We start from the raw sequence: 17,916 nt of genomic DNA, 5'->3' as shown, positions 1-17,916 counted from the left end.
CTGCTCAGGGAATACAGCTATTCTCCTTCTATAAAACTCAGTCCCATTTCAGACTCCCTTAAGGGAAAGACACAATTTCATTTTATTCCCTGCAAATGTTTTCTTGAGCAACAGACTGAACTGTTCATGGAAAGCCCCTGTGGAAAACAGTTATCTCAAAGGGTAAAACTGTCCATTTAGTGCTGATTAACATTAAACAGATTCAGTCTCTGGTGAGTCTCTATGATGTAAATATCTAATGATAAAAGTGGAACACGGTGTATAATTGTGTGTTATTAAATCATTTGATAAAAGCAGCCTGTGAAATGTGTTGCTCCAGAACCAAATGATGAAAGCTGACCTTGTAGCCCTGGATGTCTCCGTTCTGTGCGTCTACAGGTGGAGGGTCCCAGGTCACGTCCAGCTGGGTGGCTGTTGCAGACTGAATGGCCACGTTCTGGGGAGGAGCTGTAGGCACTGGAGCAGCCAATCAGAGAGTTAAACACACGGTAAAAGGCGACATTTTCTGATATCACAGCTATACTCACAGTGTGAACAGGGAGCACTACAGCTTAACCCTCTGAACCCCGAGCAGTTTCTGGGCTTTTTACACTCAACAAAAATATAAACGCAACACTTTTGTTTTTGCTCCCATTTTTTATGAGATGAACTCAAAGATCTAAAACTTTTTCCACATACACAATATCACCATTTCTCTCAAATATTGTTCACAAATCTGTCTAAATCTGTGACAGTGAGCACTTCTCCTTTGCTGAGATAATCCATCCCACCTCACAGGTGTGCCATATCAAGATGCTGATTAGACACCATGATTAGTGAACAGGTGTGCCTCAGACTGCCAAATTCTCTGAAACGCCTTTGGAGACGGCTTATGGTAGAGAAATGAACATTCAATACACCAGCAACAGCTCTGGTTGACATTCCTGCTGTCAGCATGCCGATTGCACGCTCCCTCAGATCTTACCACATCTGTGGCATTGTGCTGTGATAAAACTGCATCTTTCAGAGTGTCCTTTTATTGTGGGCAGTCTGAGGAACACCTGTGCACTAATCATGGTGTCTAATCAGCATCTTGATATGGCACACCTGTGAGGTGGGATGGATTATCTCAGCAAAGGAGAAGTGCTCACTGTCACAGATTTAGACAGATTTGTGAACAATATTTGAGAGAAATGGTGATGTTGTGTATGTGGAAAAAGTTTTAGATCTTTGAGTTCATCTCATAAAAAATGGGAGCAAAAACAAAAGTGTTGCGTTTATATTTTGGTTGAATATATTTACTCCTGACTCATGTTTTAAATGTATGCTCATTTTTTACTGTAACATAAAATCCTACACCTCAATGGAAACAGAACAACCACAGCTAGAAACAGAGACAACTCAAAAATGTTTTCTATGCAGCATAGAACAGTTATGAAGCTATTCATTATGGGAAAAAAAGCAAAAATTTAAAAATCTGCTAACTACATGTGCAACATTTTTTCAAGTGTCCACAGGTGATGTCAACACTAGAAAGCATTCTGGCTCTGCATGTTGTAGATATTTTACTGTTTACGTTTTAAATTTGTTTCTATATCATCTTATATCTGCTATGTGTGAACACAGCCTGCAGTTCAACCTAGTTTAGCTGAAAAATCCCTTAATTTCTGTCACAAAACTCTTGGTTGCTGCTGAAGAAAATCTTAGCTTCATGGTTGCACTAAAAAGTGCATCTCTTTTAGTTTTTCGCGTAATCTGTTAAAGAGTAAATGTTTCATTTTTGAAATCTTTTAAAAATTAGTACCTCTTTACATTTTTATCAAGTTTTTCCATTCATGCAACCACCTTTCATTTATTTTAAGGCAGATGTTAACCTCCTGCAGGGGATTTGACTGATTTTAGTGAAATATAATTACATTTTCTGAAGGAACGGCACGTCACAGCTGGTTGGAAGAGTCAAAAATCCAATGATTTCTTGAGTTTTTACCATTTCTGGCTCCAGTAAATGCTGTAATTTTGGCGTTCTTTTTGAAAACCTCCTGGTGGGTTTTGGGACTCAGAGAGTTGAAGCAGAAAATTTTTCATCCCAAACAGAAAAGACAAATTACACCCAAAATCCTAGCATGCCTCTAAATGAGATCACTTCATCAGATGGGAGGCTAATCCGCTGGCTCTGCGGGTGGAGAAATAAGTTTACAAACAGCAGAAAGCGGACATACCTGCTTCTCCCACAAACACCTCCTGCGGCGGGCTGCTTGGACCCTCGCCCACGGCGTTGTACACGCTCATGCGGATCTCATAGCGCTTGTGTTTACTGAGCTCTGCAGCAGAAGTAAACAATGGGGGATACAAGGTTTGGAATGATTTTAAACACTGGTTTTAGATTTTAAATCCACAGTTTGGAACATCCAGTCTTCCCATCCACAAGGTCAGGAGGTCAGCGGAGCATCTAACACATTTCCTCCTTGTTCCCCAACCAGTCTGTGAAATAATGATCCCTCACCGGCTTCCCACTCACCCCTGCAATGCTGCTACAAGGAATTCAACACCACTTTTCTACTGTAAATACCTCTGCCCTGAGAACACTTTTCTATTTCAGTCACAAATTCATGCAGGGAAATTGTAATTGCGCGGTTGCTGAATGCTGCAGCGTGGAGGTACGGGGAAAATATGCGACCATCTGCTTTTGTAGTGCTTTTCCAAATAAGCTGACATGTGCAAACCGAAAGAGTGTGTTGGACTAGGCGGGCTTGTGTACTCGGTGTCCAAGAATGTGTGTGTACAAAGCGCTCCACTGGCCTCGGTAGACATGTTTGTGCCGACGCGATGTGATTATAAGCAGCCAAATGTTGTGTTAATTTCCTTGACACTCTGCTTTTCCTGTATCGCTATTCGAGGCAGCAGGGTACTTGAGACATATGGTGAGATGCAAGAGGGAAAAACAAAGAAAAAGAAGCTTTTTTTCAAACCCGATTTCTTTGGGATGGAATCACCGAGCGCTCATTTGTGTGAGAGACGGAGACAAAGCAGGAACTTACTGTCCAACTCGTACTGCGCCAGGGTTGCGTCGCTCAGGTTTCGGATGCTGTAGGGGGCTGTGGTGGGGAGGCAGGAGGAGAAGAGGGTGATAAAAAGAAGGTAAAATGAGAGGGAGGCAGCAGACAGAACAATGGTATTAGCAGTTCAAAGTGTTATATTGTCATTGTGGAGAAGGGCAGCAGCATTGTCATAAACCCTCCGCACAATCACAGTGATCAATGACTCGACAAGAGTAAAATTATAGGCCGAGCTGCAGCGAGCAGTAGAAACAGAGTGGCTCCTGAGTAAACCTAATAATAGCCCTCAGCTGATAACCACCGATCACAAGATGAAATGTTTTGCTGCGAAGTGTCAGGACCGGCGGGGAGAGCTTGGCAACAGAATAGGCCGGTGTGAAAGTTTCCCTCTAATGGAAATAATAGTGTTGCTGACACCTAAAGAATGCATAGGAATAATGAGGCGTGACGGCGGCTTAGAAGTCCTGAGAATGTGCTCAAAGTGCAGACGTGGCAGTTGTTTTTTCCTCAATTAATTCTGATGTGCCATTTCTGTTGCTTCTTTAAGGTTCATCACAGTTCTTTATATTCAAATTGCAGCATTTCGGATCACAAATACAACAAATGCAAACACACCGATGGAAGCGTCGCAGGATGAAATGCATTTGATTCAGGATTAAATAGTGTAGGGTTAGGGGTGTCAAACATGCGGCCTGTGGTCCAATCCGGCCCTCAAAGTGTAAAACCTCCAGAGAAGACATTAACTGCAGATTGTAAATTAGTAAAACTATACATTTAAAATCATTTCTAGACCATGGCAAGTTGTTTTTATCATAAAGTGAAATACTAGATTGTTCTTTATTCATTTTGTGTGTCATTTTTGTAATATTTTGTCCTGTTGTTGTTTTTTTGTCTAACTTTTGTCGTTATTCTTACGTTTTTATCGCTTTGTTTCTCATTTTTGTAGTTTTTTTGTCTGTTTGTGTAAATTTTTTGTCTAATTTTTTGTTTTGTTTCGTGTCGTTTGTCTCATTTTTGAAATATTCTGTCTTGTTTTTGCTGTTTTTTCGTCTGACCTCTGTGGTTTGTGTCATGTATTTGTCGTTTTGTCTCGCTTGTGTTTTTTGTCTTATTTTTGTCATTTTGTGTTTTTCTGTCTTGCTTGTGTTATTTGTCTTTTTTTTGTAGAACCATCTGGAGTTGTGGTTGTTTATCGGTTATTCTGCTGTGATTTTACCGGTCCGGGACACCTGAGATCAGATTGGGCCGAATGTTAAACCTGAACAAAGATGCTGTAGGTGGGTGTGCAGTGCGATTTCTTGTTGTTGTTGTGTTTGCAGCAGTTCCTCCTCACCGGTGAGCTCGGCCCAGGTGGACGCACTGCTGAGCGTATGGATGTAACTGCGGAGACGGTCGTACAGCAGCTCGCGGTATCGAATCCGAAAGCCCAGTAAGATTCCATTGATTTTCTCCTCAGAGGGGGGCTGCGAAGCGAGAAGAAAAAAAAGTGGAGTTAAGGTTGAAAGCTGCAGAAAAAGCCAGAGAAGAGCAATATTTCAGCTTTAATAAGGTCTAAATAGCTGTAAAATTCCACTTTATTACCCCGTGTTTTTTCTCTAACTTACCATCACTGGAGAGGCTTCAAAAAAAAAAAAAAAAAAATTCTGCCTGAGCTCATCCACGGGTTGAGTAATGCAGAGAAATCCCCCCACGGTTGAACATGAGAGAGCAAGCCCAGAGGGGAAGAAGGGGAGAAAAAACAAGCACCGCTCGATCCTCGTAAACTCTACAAGTGTTCTCCATAAAAGTAAAACTGCGTCTCCGAGCCTCCTGTTTTTCCTCTTTATGACCTGCTAATTCAGGTGTGAGTGTGGGAGAGGGTGTTTTTTACGACACAAACAGAGTGTGTGTTAAAGTGTGCAGCACCAGGCAGTAAGTACAGGCCCGGATGAGCCCCGTCACGGCCCTCTCATTACAGGCCACTTTCTCAGATTTGAATGGATCATGGATTTTTGCAAACAATGAGACTTGAAAACAGAAATCTGCTCTTACCTGCCAGCGGATCAGCACCGACGTCGTCGTGTGCGGCGTGACGGAAAGTATTGTGGGCGCTTCGTCGGGCGCTGAGGCGGTGAAAAATAGGATAAATTAGCTAAATTGACCTGAAAATGTGCTCAATTCATGACGCTAAATCTAGCCGTGTGCGGTGGCATTCATGGAGCATAAACACACAATAGCTGGAAGAGAAGCCGCTGACGGATGAGTCAGAAATAGCAGCACAGGGAACATTTCTCTAGTTTGGGTAAAGCAGCGCTGGGCAAGCTTTTGTTCTTTTCGCCAACATTTTAACGCGACCCTCTTGTCTGACGGTGCTGCAGACGTGAACATGTGACTTCACCTGTTCCTCTGCCAGCAGCGTATGCTTTACAACAGAAGGCCAGTTCACTCTTCATCATGATAGAGAACAAAGTCATACCTCAGGCTTTTACTTTTGTCTCCAGCTTAGTGTTAATATCAGACTTATAAATGTCTTCCTAACATATACACAGTATATCAGAGACTTTGCCACAGTAAACATGCTGCACATAATAGCTTCATATTTCAAAGAAATGACTCCACATTGTGGGAACATGCTGATTCTCTGTTACGTGTTTAACCATCTGTAGGGTAACACTGTGAGTTTGTCTCCATGAGGCCACTGCAGTCACCAGGAAACACACCTGGACATCACTGAGATGTTGTTGATAGAGTACAAACCACAGCTTAGGAGAATCACATGGCTTATCTTGTTAAAATGCAACATTCTGCTGGGAAGTCTTGGGTCCTGGCATTCATGTGGGTGTTGCTTTGACTCGTACCAACCACCTAAACATGGTCAGACCAACCAACACCCCCGCTCATGTGGAAATGGAACTTCCCAATGCCGGAGGTCTTCCATAGCAGGACAAAGCACCTTACTACAGCACAAAAACCTGATGAGCTTCCCTCCAAACTCCCCAGATCTCAGTCTGACTGAATGTTTGTGTGATATACTGGGAACCAAACCCAAAGCTTGCCAAAGTCCCAACGCTGGACACAACAGGACACCTCCAATGGATCCAATGACCCGATAGACTGAATCTACAAGGAGGAGCTTCAAAACATTAGTCGTTTAAAAGCTGATTTTAAGGTGATTTTAAGGTGCTGGTTGGTGGATTTTGTACTATCCAAGCCACCTTCACATCAGGTCGTATGCTAAGCTAAGCTAACTTTCTTACAGATATGTGTGTGGTATCAAAATTCAACATCTAATTCTTGGCAAGAAAGCAAAAAAAAGCACAGAACCATTTCTTCAACATCAAGATAATGTACTCATCAAGTCAGCAAATATTTATGCTGTGGATAAAAAGATGCTTGCTCATTTTGTCCCTCTTACCGTCCTGTAGAGTCGTGATGGCCTCGCTCTCCTCGCTGTATTCGCTGTCTCCAATGTCGTTGGTGGCTTTGACTCTGAACTGGTACGAGGTGAAGGGCTTCAGCCTTCAGGGGACGGAAGGAAAAAGCAGGAAAAAGTGCATCAGTCTTGACTAAAGAGAAAGAGCTCACTGTGATACCAACAACCGAAACGGGAAAAACATTTTCTCATTTGCCAGATTTCTTTGCACCATTTCTGTTCCAGGCCTTGGAAACATCACTCCACATAAGGATAGTGTTGATTTCCCAGCGCTACTGCAGCTGAGGGAATATTTAAATGAAGGTATCAGCAGGGAGAAGCTAGCTCTGTTCCATTTATTACCATCCTAAGCATCTAATGAGAACAAACAGGAAAACATCTGTTGCAACAAAGGGAACGAAGACTGACCCAGAAACTGTTACCTGGATACGATGTAGGATGAGGCCTCGTGGTTGACGGATGCAGAGTGGACCGTCCAGTTGCTCGCAGGAAGCTCTCTCAGCTGCACGGTGTAGTAACGCACCGGGGACAATCCGTCGCTGCCCGGCTCCCACGAAAGCAGCACCTGGCGGGCCTGGACGTCCTTCTGAGGGACCATGGGACGGCTGGTGGGCTGGGGACGAGCTGGAAGAAGCAGAGCGAGACAACGAGACGTCAGGGAGCAGAAGAGTCGGAGAAATTCAAGATGTGTGTAAATTACAGCAAGTGATAGACGACAAAGAAACGTTCCTGTACATCTTCGTACATTTGCATGGGCTGCGGTGCACGGAGAGGAAAAAAAAATAAAAATCTGATGATGATGGAATGAAAAGTAGCCGAGGAATGAAAGATGCAGAGTAAACAATCCCCACAACATGCCTTGAGGGAAGCAGATGGACTGTTTTCGTTCTCACAACTCCATCAGAGTGCTTCCAATAAATACCCAGAGGGCACAAACACTCCTTTAGAAAACACATCTGCTTACTGAACTGTTAACTGGAGATGAACTAAGTGCCATGAAGGCTTTGCACAGCTCGCTACAAGTAGTGTCATTACCGCGATCGCGCACCTGTGGACGCTCACGGCGTTAGTTTTTCTGTTACTACAGCACTTCATTTTGCAAAACAGCATGAGCAGAGGCACCTTTTTTATTTTCATATGCATGGTAGCTTATCTTCCACACGGTTACCTCTTTTCTCCGTGGTAACCACCAAAGCCTCGGCCGCCTCGCCCCAGCCCTTCCTCGTCTGCGCCGTGATGCGGAACACGTAGACGGACTCCGGCTTGAGGCCGGTGACGGTGTACTGGCGAGCGCTGGGGTTCAGGACGTCCACTGTGGCCGTGTTGCTGTTGGTGGAGTTGAGGTGGTACGTGATCTGGTAGGCTGCAAGGGAAAGGACAAGACGAACAGCCTTACTTCTTGACGTGGAGCTGAATTAAATCGAGGCTCAAACGTGTCTTTTCCCCATCGGAAGCATGTGTTGTTTGTGTTCCAACAATAAGAGGAAATCAAGCTGTGCTACAAAACAGCTTTGTCTCCTCTGACATGATTCCAGCAGCATCTGCTCCTGCGCTACCGTGTGGGTCTGTCACACTGACTGTTCGGTTTAAGCTAAATTATCCGACAGATGTGTAATGAATCAAACGCTCACGAGGAAATCCCCAATTAGCTAACAAGGGAATCCAACTCCCTTTACTGCGATGCCGGAAAATAACAAGATTTGATTTCCCACAACAAATATCGCCTCGTCCATTTAGCTGAAAAAAACGCATTAGGAAAGCATGTTGGGAGTGATCAGGAGCTGCATCTGTGGGCCCGGCGCTGCACCGCTTTCAAGGGAAGAAATCTGTTTTTCACACTATCTGCTAGTTTGAAAGAACTTTGCTAATCACAATGAAACAAAAGAGACACAGAGGCAAGAAATAAAACAAGATATTTCCAAGGAAGGTAGGATTTTGTGCCTTACTGACCCAGGATGATGCCGTTGGGCTGAGCGGGGGACTGCCAGATGAGCCGGACCGAGGTGGTTCGCACTTCAGGGAACAGGATACCCACCGGAGGTCCGGGAACTACAAGCAAGCAACAATATACCAATTTGGGGGCTAAAAATCATTTAAAACTAAACATAAATTTCACACCATTTAGGCTACAGGAGGTAAAGAAAATCTGTCTGGAAAATGTCAAAAAAAAAAAAACATAGCCTCAAAAATCTGAACCCCAAAACCTGCCAGCAAGTTTGAAAGCACGTCAGGTTTCAAATAAATGTCTAAATTAAAGTATTAATCAGAGCTGGAAAAGGTAAAAACGGCAAGAATTATTGCATTTTCAACTTTCTCAACTAATCATATGTGAGGTGCGGTTCAGTCTTATTGTGACATTTTATCAAAATCACTTCATTCTACATGTCTTAATTTAAAATGAGACAAAAGTAAAGTATTCCCCAGTTACCAGATTCTGTAAAAAAATAAAAAATAAAAAATTGATTTTCCTGCAAAACTCTGAAGTTGCACCACCATTGAAATGTTTGGGTCACTTAGGAATGTCCTTATTGTTGAAAGAAAAGCAATTTTTTCATTGAAGATAACATTAAGTGAATGATAAATCCAGTGTAGACATAGTTAATGTGGTAAATGACTATTGTAGCTGTAAACAGCTGATTTTTAATGGAATATCTCCATAGGGGTACAGAGGAACATCTCCTGTGTTCTAATGCTACATTGTGTTAGCTAATGGTGCTGAAAGGATCACTGATGATTAGAAAACCCTTGTACAGTTATGCTAGCACATGGATAAAAGTGGGAGTTTACATGGAAAACATGGAATTATCTGGATGAACCCAAACTGTTGAACGGTAGTGTAAGTGTGTGACTCAGTTGGAACTGAGAGACGAGACGAAAAATCAGCCACTTTTCAGCTGAATTGGGTTGAACTGCAGGCTGTGTTTACACAGCGCAGATAGGAGACAATTATGAAGAGAAATAAAAAATGTAAATAGTGAAATATGCGTAGTATTTACAGTAGAGTCACCACTGACTCTGTGGGCACTAAATTCCTTTTTTACTGTCTCTTTTTTTAGATACATTGCGGCGTTATATTTGTGTTATATCACATAAACGATGTTTTTGAGTTTTCTCTGCTTCTATTCATGGTTGTGTTGTTTCCACTGAGGTACAGGACTTTAGATCTCAATGAAAAATGAGCCCAGAAGCAAAACAACGAGGGGTTCAGAAGGTTGAAACTTAAAGATGAGAAAATACTAATTTATGTATTTCGTTGGGTAATGATTTTAATTCTCCTCCTGTTTTTCTTGCATAACTGTAACTCCTCATTGTTGCTCAGGGTTATGTTCCTACCATCATCCAGAGTCCTCTCCAGGATGGGTGGAGAGCTGGGCCGTCCATCTCCAATCCTGGTGAAGGCCAGAACCTGGATCTCATACAGCACATATTTCCCCAGACCGGTCAGCTGGACGCTGTGGGTGGCATTTCCCTCCACCGTCCAGAAGTGAACGGCGCTGTCAGAGTCCTTCTCTTTATACACCACCTGATCCAGAGAGGAGACAGAGCGGGGCAAAGCTTAAGGGGAAACTCATAAAGAGCCACCATGCTGCTTTGTATACTGCTTTAAAACAGCTGACAGTTCAGCAGACTAATTAGAGGTCCTGGACTGAAACGGAGAATCGCTGTAAAACAACAAAAAAAAGCACAAACAGACCTTGTAGCCCAGAATGAGGCCGTTCCTGTCTGGCTCTGGGACTTCAAACCAGCGCACCAGGATGCTGCTGGAGGTGGTGGCAAAGGCGGACACGTTGGTGGGTCCACTGGAGGGGACTGAAAACATAAAGACAAAGGGAGACCTTTTTAATACATTCAGAAAAAATTATTTGTCATTCTCCCTGTGTGTAGTTTTCCTGGGGGTGTACAACAGAGAAGCAGTGTGACCGATCGCCTGCTGGGTATTTCATGCACACAGTAAAGCTCAAGAACAGAGCTCTTCTTCTGCTTGGCACTCGTCCTCGGACATCATGCCTGATTCCTAAGAATTTGCTGGTGTGCGTGGAAAAGAAACAGAGAGCACAGGAATTCCACATTTGAGTCCATGTGTTCTCAATTTCCTTCCATTCCTCTCTGCCCGGTGTCTGGTGAGCGATACGAAAGCAGAAGCGAGGAGGGAAAAGCACGTCTTTGTCTAAAAAAAAAAAGGCTGGGAGCAGGAAACAATGTGCAGCATATGGCGTGTGAGTTTAACGTATACTGTGTGGCTGTTACCTGGAATATGACGAGTGGTCAAGATATTCCACACAGATGGTGCGACTAAGCAAAAGTGCTTTGATTTCTGGTGACATTTGAGAGAATATGTTTGGAGCTTTTCTGCACCTCTCTGTTTCAGCAGTGGGTCAAATTGGCCCGTTTTAAAGTTTGAAAATGAGGGGAAAAAAATCTATATTTTCACAGTGAAACTTCTGATTTTTGAGCATTTTTTAAACATTTTTTGTTGGAAAAAAGAAATGTCAACAACGTTTCCTAAGAACATTCACAAAAAAATCAAACAAAATCCATCGAATTTTGCTAGATTTTGGTTGATTTTTATTTAAATGTTCTTAAAGAAAACATTTGAAATTTTACTGATACATATGTAATCACTTTAGATATCTTTAGGATTTTTTTGGATGATTTTTACTCATTTTCTGAAAGTATTGAAAAGAATTTTCTTGCCAAATTTGGGGGATTTTTTAAAATAAAACTTTTAAGGGAAACTTTTAAGGAATTATTGGAATTTTCTTCCTGAAGGTTTTGCAAATGTTCAGGAATTTGGGGAATTTTTTGGCTGAATTTTTTGATTTTTTTCAGACAAGGAAACAATATTTTTTTTCTGTAAATGAGGACAACAGGAGGGTTAATGCAGTGCAGTTTGCTCGTCTTCGTCCAGTGCTGCCGGATGGGACTCTAACTCACCAGACTCCCTGGTCCGGCCCCTGACCGGCTGGCTCCAGGGCCCGATCCCGATGCCGTTGACAGCCTGGACCCTGACCTCGTACTCGGTCCACTCCTCCAGGTCCTCGATGGTGAATTCTCTCTCCAGACGGTCGGCGATAACGTGGATCAGCGCCCGGCCCTGCGAGCCTGCACGGGAGTACTGAACCTTGTAGCCCACCTGCTCGGCGTTCCCGTTGTACTCCCATTCGGGCAGAGGCTAAATGTTGAGAGACGGGGGAGAAAAGGAGCATCAAAACCAGCCTGACTCCTCTCATTCGGGTAGTTCTTCATGGTTTGCTCCTGTTTACCATCCATCGTAGCCAGAGGCTGGTCTCGCTGGCGGTGCGCAGGGTGACGTTGGCCGGGGCCATGTCAGGAGGAGCCGGGAGGGTCTGGATCTTCCTGGAGGGCTGACTGGGAACACTGGAGCCCACTATGTTCACCTGGCGCATGCGGAACCTGGAGTTTGGATTCAGACGAGTTCAGTCAGGTCATTATTTTGTTTATGGAGCACATTTAAAGAAGCAGCTGCTGCACCAAAGTGGTTTCTAGTAAAAAGCAAAACAGATTAGAACTGATGTTACAGTTTAACAAGTTTGAGAGGCTGGAGTGGCATTTATGGGGTGATTTTAGCTGAATAAGTTACATTCTGGGGATTAAAACTTACAAAAAATTAAATATAAAATAAAATAAATAGTAGTAAAAGAAAAATGGAAGGTAAAAAGACAAACAAATAAATAATGACTGATGAGACAATTTAACCTAAAAAAATTGCTGATTGGGGGTTAAGAAGAGTGTTAAGTAATTCACATAATAGGAATTAAAACCCGAAAATAAAATAAAATAATATTAAATTATAGTAAAATAATATAAAATAAAATAAAAATAATATAAAATAAAATGAAGGGATAAAAAAAATGATTTAACCTAACCTAACAAGTTTACATACTGGGTTATTTTTGATGACATTTTCCCAGTGTAAGTTACATATTAATAATTTAAAATGCTACAATAAAAAATAAAAAAATAAAAGTGTACAACAACACCAGAGAAAAAAAAAAAAAAGCCCAAATTATGAAGAGAAAGTGGAACGAAAGACAAATGGAGGGTAAAAACTACAATATTAGTAGCAATACTAAATAAATAAATAAAATACATACAGGAATAAGTAAATAAGGGGGAAAATAAAACAAAATGAACAATGAAATACAAAAAACAATTACATGACAGAAATAGATGAAAAATAATAATAATAATAACAAAATAAAAACTTTACCTGACGACAACACATTAAACTGAGACCCTGTAGTGTTATAATTATGGAGAATAACCTAACTAATACAATAATATAATTAAGACCCTACAGTGTTAGAAATTACAGAACTTAACCCAAATAATGTAAATATTACGGCTGAGAGCTGACAGCATTAAAACTATGGAGATCATCAAAATAAATGCAAAGCTAAAATCTGACCCTACAAAAATATACATGAAAATCAAAGGATTTCCTGAATCTCCTATGAGCCCAGCTTTGTTTTTATTTTTTATTCATATTCTACGTGTCAGGATATTATTACAATCTGCAGAGTGTCTACTTAACTTCAACCGAAACAACGACTCAGAATGCGGCAGCTCGAAACGAACTCGGAATCATCAGCATCACTGCAGCGCTCGCATCCTCCTACATGAGGCTTATTCCATCTCAGCGAGATCACAGCCCCGAATACGAATACAGCACGAACACGCTGAAAGGACACTTCTTTTTTGTTGCTGCATTACAGCCTGAATATGCAAAATAACTCAAATTTTTGCATTTAACTTTACTGAAATGTAAAGTGGCGGCGCTGATGTTGGATGATGAGAACGATCGCTGCTGTGGTTCTTCAGGGAACCGCCTCACTGAAGTGTTAATTGGTTTTATTGGATGTGATCACGGAAAACAAGCAGACGAGATAAAGATCATGCACACGCTGGAGAAAATAAAAAACAAAATTTCAACAACAATCTGGCATCCAAACACGAGGAAAACAGTCAGATAAGCTCCTGGGATGTGCTGAAATTAGGTGGGATGCTGAAGCACGCGTACACCTTATCTGCTGTTTATCACAGTCTGAACAAGGTTACCTCGAATAAACTTGGAAAAACATGAGCAAGTCCACACCTAAGGAGACTATTCTGCTCTACAGGGTCAGAGATAGGGTTATACTAACGCAGCATGCTGTAGATGGACGTCTTGTTTATGTGCTTTATTTAATGTTTCATTAAATGTACCTGTAAAAGGTGTACGGGTTGAGACCTGGAACCTCTAAGGAGCGAGCCTCGGGTTCGTTGGACACCTGGTGGACCATCACCCAGTCCTCATTCTCTCCCACCACACCCACCTGAGAGCAAGATATTAACACTCATATTCAATATTTAAACTGAATTTATGTGAAAATCTGGCGGAAGACGACTCAAAAGCAAAATCACATCGTTAGGAGAATCAGGGCTTCAGTTCTGGCCTCACCTGGGCTTCCACCAGCCAGCGGGAAATGGAAGTTTTGCCATCATATCCAGGTTTAAACTGCAAGGTGACGGATCGTGGGCCAATATTAGAGATTGCCATGTTGGTAGGAGGACCAGGGAGCTCTGTGAAGAGACAGCAAAGAGTCAGAACTGGACAAAAAATGACAGAAGACAAGAAACTGACACTACTGCAGATGTATTTTCTCTTTCTGCTCCGGGTACTAATGCTTCGGGCTTCAGTTGGATAAATCCATCTACCACAGCGCCCTCTTGTGGCGGCACAGATACCGCACACAGGTGAAGTTTCCATCTAATCTCATCTTATTTCCTCCCAACTCCAGCTAAAGCAGATAAGATTTTGGAGAAGGCTGCGTAGAAACGGCACACAGACGGAGACAATGCCATGAATGTCAATTACACTGCAGTTATCTGGAGGTACCATTCAATCTGATATCCTGCTTGTTTGCACCAGAGCTGGAAAGAAAGAAAAAAAAAGACACAGTCGTAATCCTGGAGGGGGAAACGAGCAGTCAAAGAAGAGCAGGAGGGGGATTTCTTGTGTATATGAATGTTTTTAGGCAGGTATGTATAGAAAAACTAATTAATTCAGTGTTTTTACATGCCACATCCCAATTCCAAAACCCGACCTGAATCCTCCACATTAACCTCAGACTGTGGCACATTAGAGTGGCCTAATATTAAAAAGATAGAATCACTCCCATGGGCAACACTGAGCAATTTTTTCCCCCTCCTTCCAAGATTGCTTAAATGCGGATGTATGCAGTCCTAATGAAATGCAGATTACATGTGTCGCGGTGAAATTACCACCTCTAAATTATTTGCATGACTGATTATTGAGGCTGCTGCAGGCGGGGATCGCAGCGGTACGGTCGCAGGCTCGGGCGTTTTCTTTACTCATATACAATGGGAGTAATTGCCATTCTGGGGGCTGTAACTGCTGCACTAAAGGCCGCTCTCAGTGTAACAGCCTGTCATCCGGCAGGTTCCACAGATGTACAGGCTCCGAAATGCAGCCGTTTGTAATTGATGTGGGCACTGTGTTTCTGTTACCCAGTTTTGCAAATATGAAGTCATTAAACACTGTAATTGTCCTTAATGCTCTCGCGGGAGCTGTTATGTGGTGGATGTGGGCCAGATATGAGCATTGCCGGGGCGTTTATTTATTTCTTTTTCTTTTTTTTTGCCTGGTTTCTTCCCCTAGATGAGGTGACCGGGGTCAGGTTTCATTGTGTCTGGCGTTCAGCATGTGAAAGGTTCAGTGAAGGTCTCCAGCTGTTTTCTGGATTTGACGACTTAAAGAAACCAAAGAAAGTCACAGGTAGAATCTCACAAGTTTGCCTCGAGATTTAATTGAGCTTGGTTAAGATTTATGACGCTGTGAGAGCATGTTGTTTGAGAACAGAACAGTCGGGACGAAGGCAGGTTTTTCCCATCCCACGGTGCTTTATTTTGCTTTTTGTAGGTGCCATGAAACCATATGCTCATTTACTTTCACAACATGTCACATCACTGTTGAGGATCCACAGAACACAGCGTGATCAGAGCGTTTCTTTAAGGGCCACTCCACTGTCAGTCCACATTTAACGAGCACCACTCAGCCTCCGAACACGGTTGTGTAATGTTTTGTGTTGTTCTGGAGGGTGCTGCAGAAATACTGAAAAATTAACAGCGGTGATGTTGACAGATGAGATTTAAAACATTCAGTAGAAAGCCTGTGCTACGAACTGGAGACGTGGAGGGTGAGGGAGGGCATTTAGCGGGCAGGTTAGATTAAAGATGCTGCACAATCTGATGTCTAAACTGCAGCAGGTTCACCAGGACAGCAGCAGATCATTTAAGTTATGGAACATCTGAGGGTGAGCCTATGTGGAATGGACTTGTTTCACATTTGCTTGATCACATTAAGATCTGGAGACTTTGGAAGCCAAGTCAGCACCTTGAACTCTACTTCACATTCCTCAATCCATTCCTGAACAGCTATTGGAGGTTGTATCGTTGTCAGGTGGGGTTTGCACGGACAGAATGGGCTGACATCTGGGAATTTAGAAGTCAAGTCAACACCTTCAGCTCTTTCTATGTTCCTCAAACCATCCATGGTGGGGAGGCATTTCTCTAGCACACCCACAGATGCTTGACTGGATTGAAATCTGGGGAAATTTAGGAGCCAAGTCAACAGCTTTAACTCTTGGTCATGTTCCTCAATCCATTCAAGAACAATTATTACAGTTGTCCTGCTGAAAGAGGCCACTGCCAACAGGGAAAATTGTTGTGAGGTGGGATCTCCATGGATTGGACAAACTGAGATCTAGAGGATTTGGAAGCCAAACAAACACTCTGAACTCTTGGTCCTGTTCCTCAGTTCGGTCATAGTGGGGCCTCCATGGATTGAGATCTGGGGAATTTGGAGGCCAACATGCACATATTCATAATAATTTTTGCTGTGTGGGAGGGTGTATTATCCTACTAAAAGACTACCATTGCCATGGAGGGGTCTACACGCCTACAACGATGTTAAGCTAGGTGGTACATGCCATCGTAGCACCTAAATGATTCCACGACCCAAGGTTTTCTAGCACACATTGCTCAGAGCATCAGACTTTGTCTAATAGTGCATCCTGCTGCCATCTCTTTCTCAAATATACAAACCAGGTCATCCCCATGATCAGACCAGGCCGCCTGCTTTCATTGCTTCATAGTTCAGTTTTTAGGCTCATGTGTCCATCGTAGGGCTTTCAGCCGATAGAGGTCAGCATGGACTCCATACAACATGAGCTATGATGTGATTGGGCTTTCACTTCATTGGTTGCTCTTCTTTAGACCACTTCTGGTAGATTCCAACCAATGCATACCAAGAACACCCCACAAGATCTACAGTTTTGGAGATGCTGTGACCAATCACCACTCGGCTCGTGTCAAAGTCACTGAGATTCTTAGATTTGTCCTTTTTTTTACCTGCTTCCAACAGACGTCTTCTCCTCCACTTCAAGACAGAACTGTTAACTGACGTCTAACGGATCCCACAAACCAACATGAGCATTATAACCCGTTAAATGCTTAAATGTGTGTACAGTTTAGTTTCGAGGGCGTAATGTTGTGAGAACCATGAAATTGATTTGGAGGGTAATGTGTTAGAGAAGGGATTCTGAAATTACTGCTTTTTTGACATCTAATTTGGGTCTACTGGCTCATAACTATCAGCACTGTTGTTTGGTTACTGACCTGGTGGGACGCCAGAGGAAATGGTGGATGAAGACAGCTGGCCTTGGCCCTTGGAGGTCATTCCTGCCACTTCGATAGTGTAGGTAGTGAGGGCGGTGAGTCCGGTGACCCTGTACTCTAAGGTGACATTCGGCATGTAGTGGGTGACTCTGGTGTTGGTTCGGTTGTACTCCTCCCACGAAATGCGGTAACCTGCAGAGCGGCAGAGAGCGGTTAGCAGCGACAGAGAACTCTCTCAGGGAAAATCCGACAGCACCTTTACGACAATAGCGTCTCTCAGCTCTACGCTGCGGGGCAAGCTAACAGAAATATTAAATTAACTTCATCAAAAATTGAATATAGCAAATTAAATCAGCCTGTGATTATACCTCCCTGCACTCACACATCCTCCGCCCACTCCCGTGCACACACAAAAACATGCACACACACACACACACACACACGCTCACCCTCTCAAAGTTAATGCAATTTGCTCCTTGGCCAGCAGCTCTTTTCATGTGATTGCATAAAGCATTAAGCAGCATTTCTTGCCAAATCAATAATTTCACATGGCATGTCAGTGTTTGTCTCCTGGGAGCGTGCAGCACATTAAAATGGAAAAACTCTTTACAATACGCTGCTAAACCTTAACCTTTGCAAATGTTTGCACATTAATATCATTGTTGGACATGTGTTCTTCACGACAAGTCTGAAGAGAACGAAGCGCTGCACCAGAAACATCTTTAATTAGCGTATTCTGCAAAAACATTCATGGACTGGTGACATGAA

General features: G+C 42.8%; 2 protein-coding genes across 9 annotated transcripts in view; one reads left to right on the top strand and one right to left on the bottom strand.

Annotated features, from left to right (window-relative positions):
• Positions 1 to 17,916, top strand: part of rpl38 (ribosomal protein L38) — a 1,167,099-nt gene that overhangs the window by 562,883 nt on the left and 586,300 nt on the right. Inside the window, exon 1 of one of the 5 annotated variants that reach the window (XM_051939344.1) lies at positions 415 to 425. The exons of the other annotated variants lie outside the window; for them this stretch is intronic. The gene's annotated coding sequence lies outside the window, so the exon portion shown is untranslated. Of the gene's footprint in view, positions 1 to 414; positions 426 to 17,916 lie in introns of those variants that run through there. 5 annotated transcript variants of the gene reach the window in all.
• The window catches only part of sdk2b (sidekick cell adhesion molecule 2b), a 349,966-nt gene that overhangs the window by 28,646 nt on the left and 303,404 nt on the right, over positions 1 to 17,916 (bottom strand). For all 4 annotated transcript variants that reach the window (XM_051939309.1, XM_051939311.1, XM_051939310.1 and 1 more), the window contains exons 21-36: positions 17,149 to 17,340; positions 13,910 to 14,031; positions 13,675 to 13,784; positions 11,712 to 11,862; positions 11,383 to 11,620; positions 10,142 to 10,257; positions 9,781 to 9,970; positions 8,398 to 8,496; positions 7,616 to 7,810; positions 6,870 to 7,071; positions 6,430 to 6,533; positions 5,067 to 5,137; positions 4,369 to 4,498; positions 3,018 to 3,074; positions 2,199 to 2,300; positions 341 to 456 (exon numbers count right to left, since the gene is read on the bottom strand). In XM_051939309.1, the coding sequence (XP_051795269.1) occupies positions 341 to 456; positions 2,199 to 2,300; positions 3,018 to 3,074; positions 4,369 to 4,498; positions 5,067 to 5,137; positions 6,430 to 6,533; positions 6,870 to 7,071; positions 7,616 to 7,810; positions 8,398 to 8,496; positions 9,781 to 9,970; positions 10,142 to 10,257; positions 11,383 to 11,620; positions 11,712 to 11,862; positions 13,675 to 13,784; positions 13,910 to 14,031; positions 17,149 to 17,340 (2,195 nt within the window). The remainder of the gene's footprint in view (positions 1 to 340; positions 457 to 2,198; positions 2,301 to 3,017; positions 3,075 to 4,368; positions 4,499 to 5,066; positions 5,138 to 6,429; positions 6,534 to 6,869; positions 7,072 to 7,615; positions 7,811 to 8,397; positions 8,497 to 9,780; positions 9,971 to 10,141; positions 10,258 to 11,382; positions 11,621 to 11,711; positions 11,863 to 13,674; positions 13,785 to 13,909; positions 14,032 to 17,148; positions 17,341 to 17,916) is intronic.

This window comes from Acanthochromis polyacanthus, chromosome 19 (assembly GCF_021347895.1).
Source record: "Acanthochromis polyacanthus isolate Apoly-LR-REF ecotype Palm Island chromosome 19, KAUST_Apoly_ChrSc, whole genome shotgun sequence".
NCBI lineage: Eukaryota > Metazoa > Chordata > Actinopteri > Pomacentridae > Acanthochromis > Acanthochromis polyacanthus.
The sequence above is the reverse complement of the archived record's forward strand: the minus strand, read 5'-3'. Positions and strand labels throughout refer to the sequence as shown.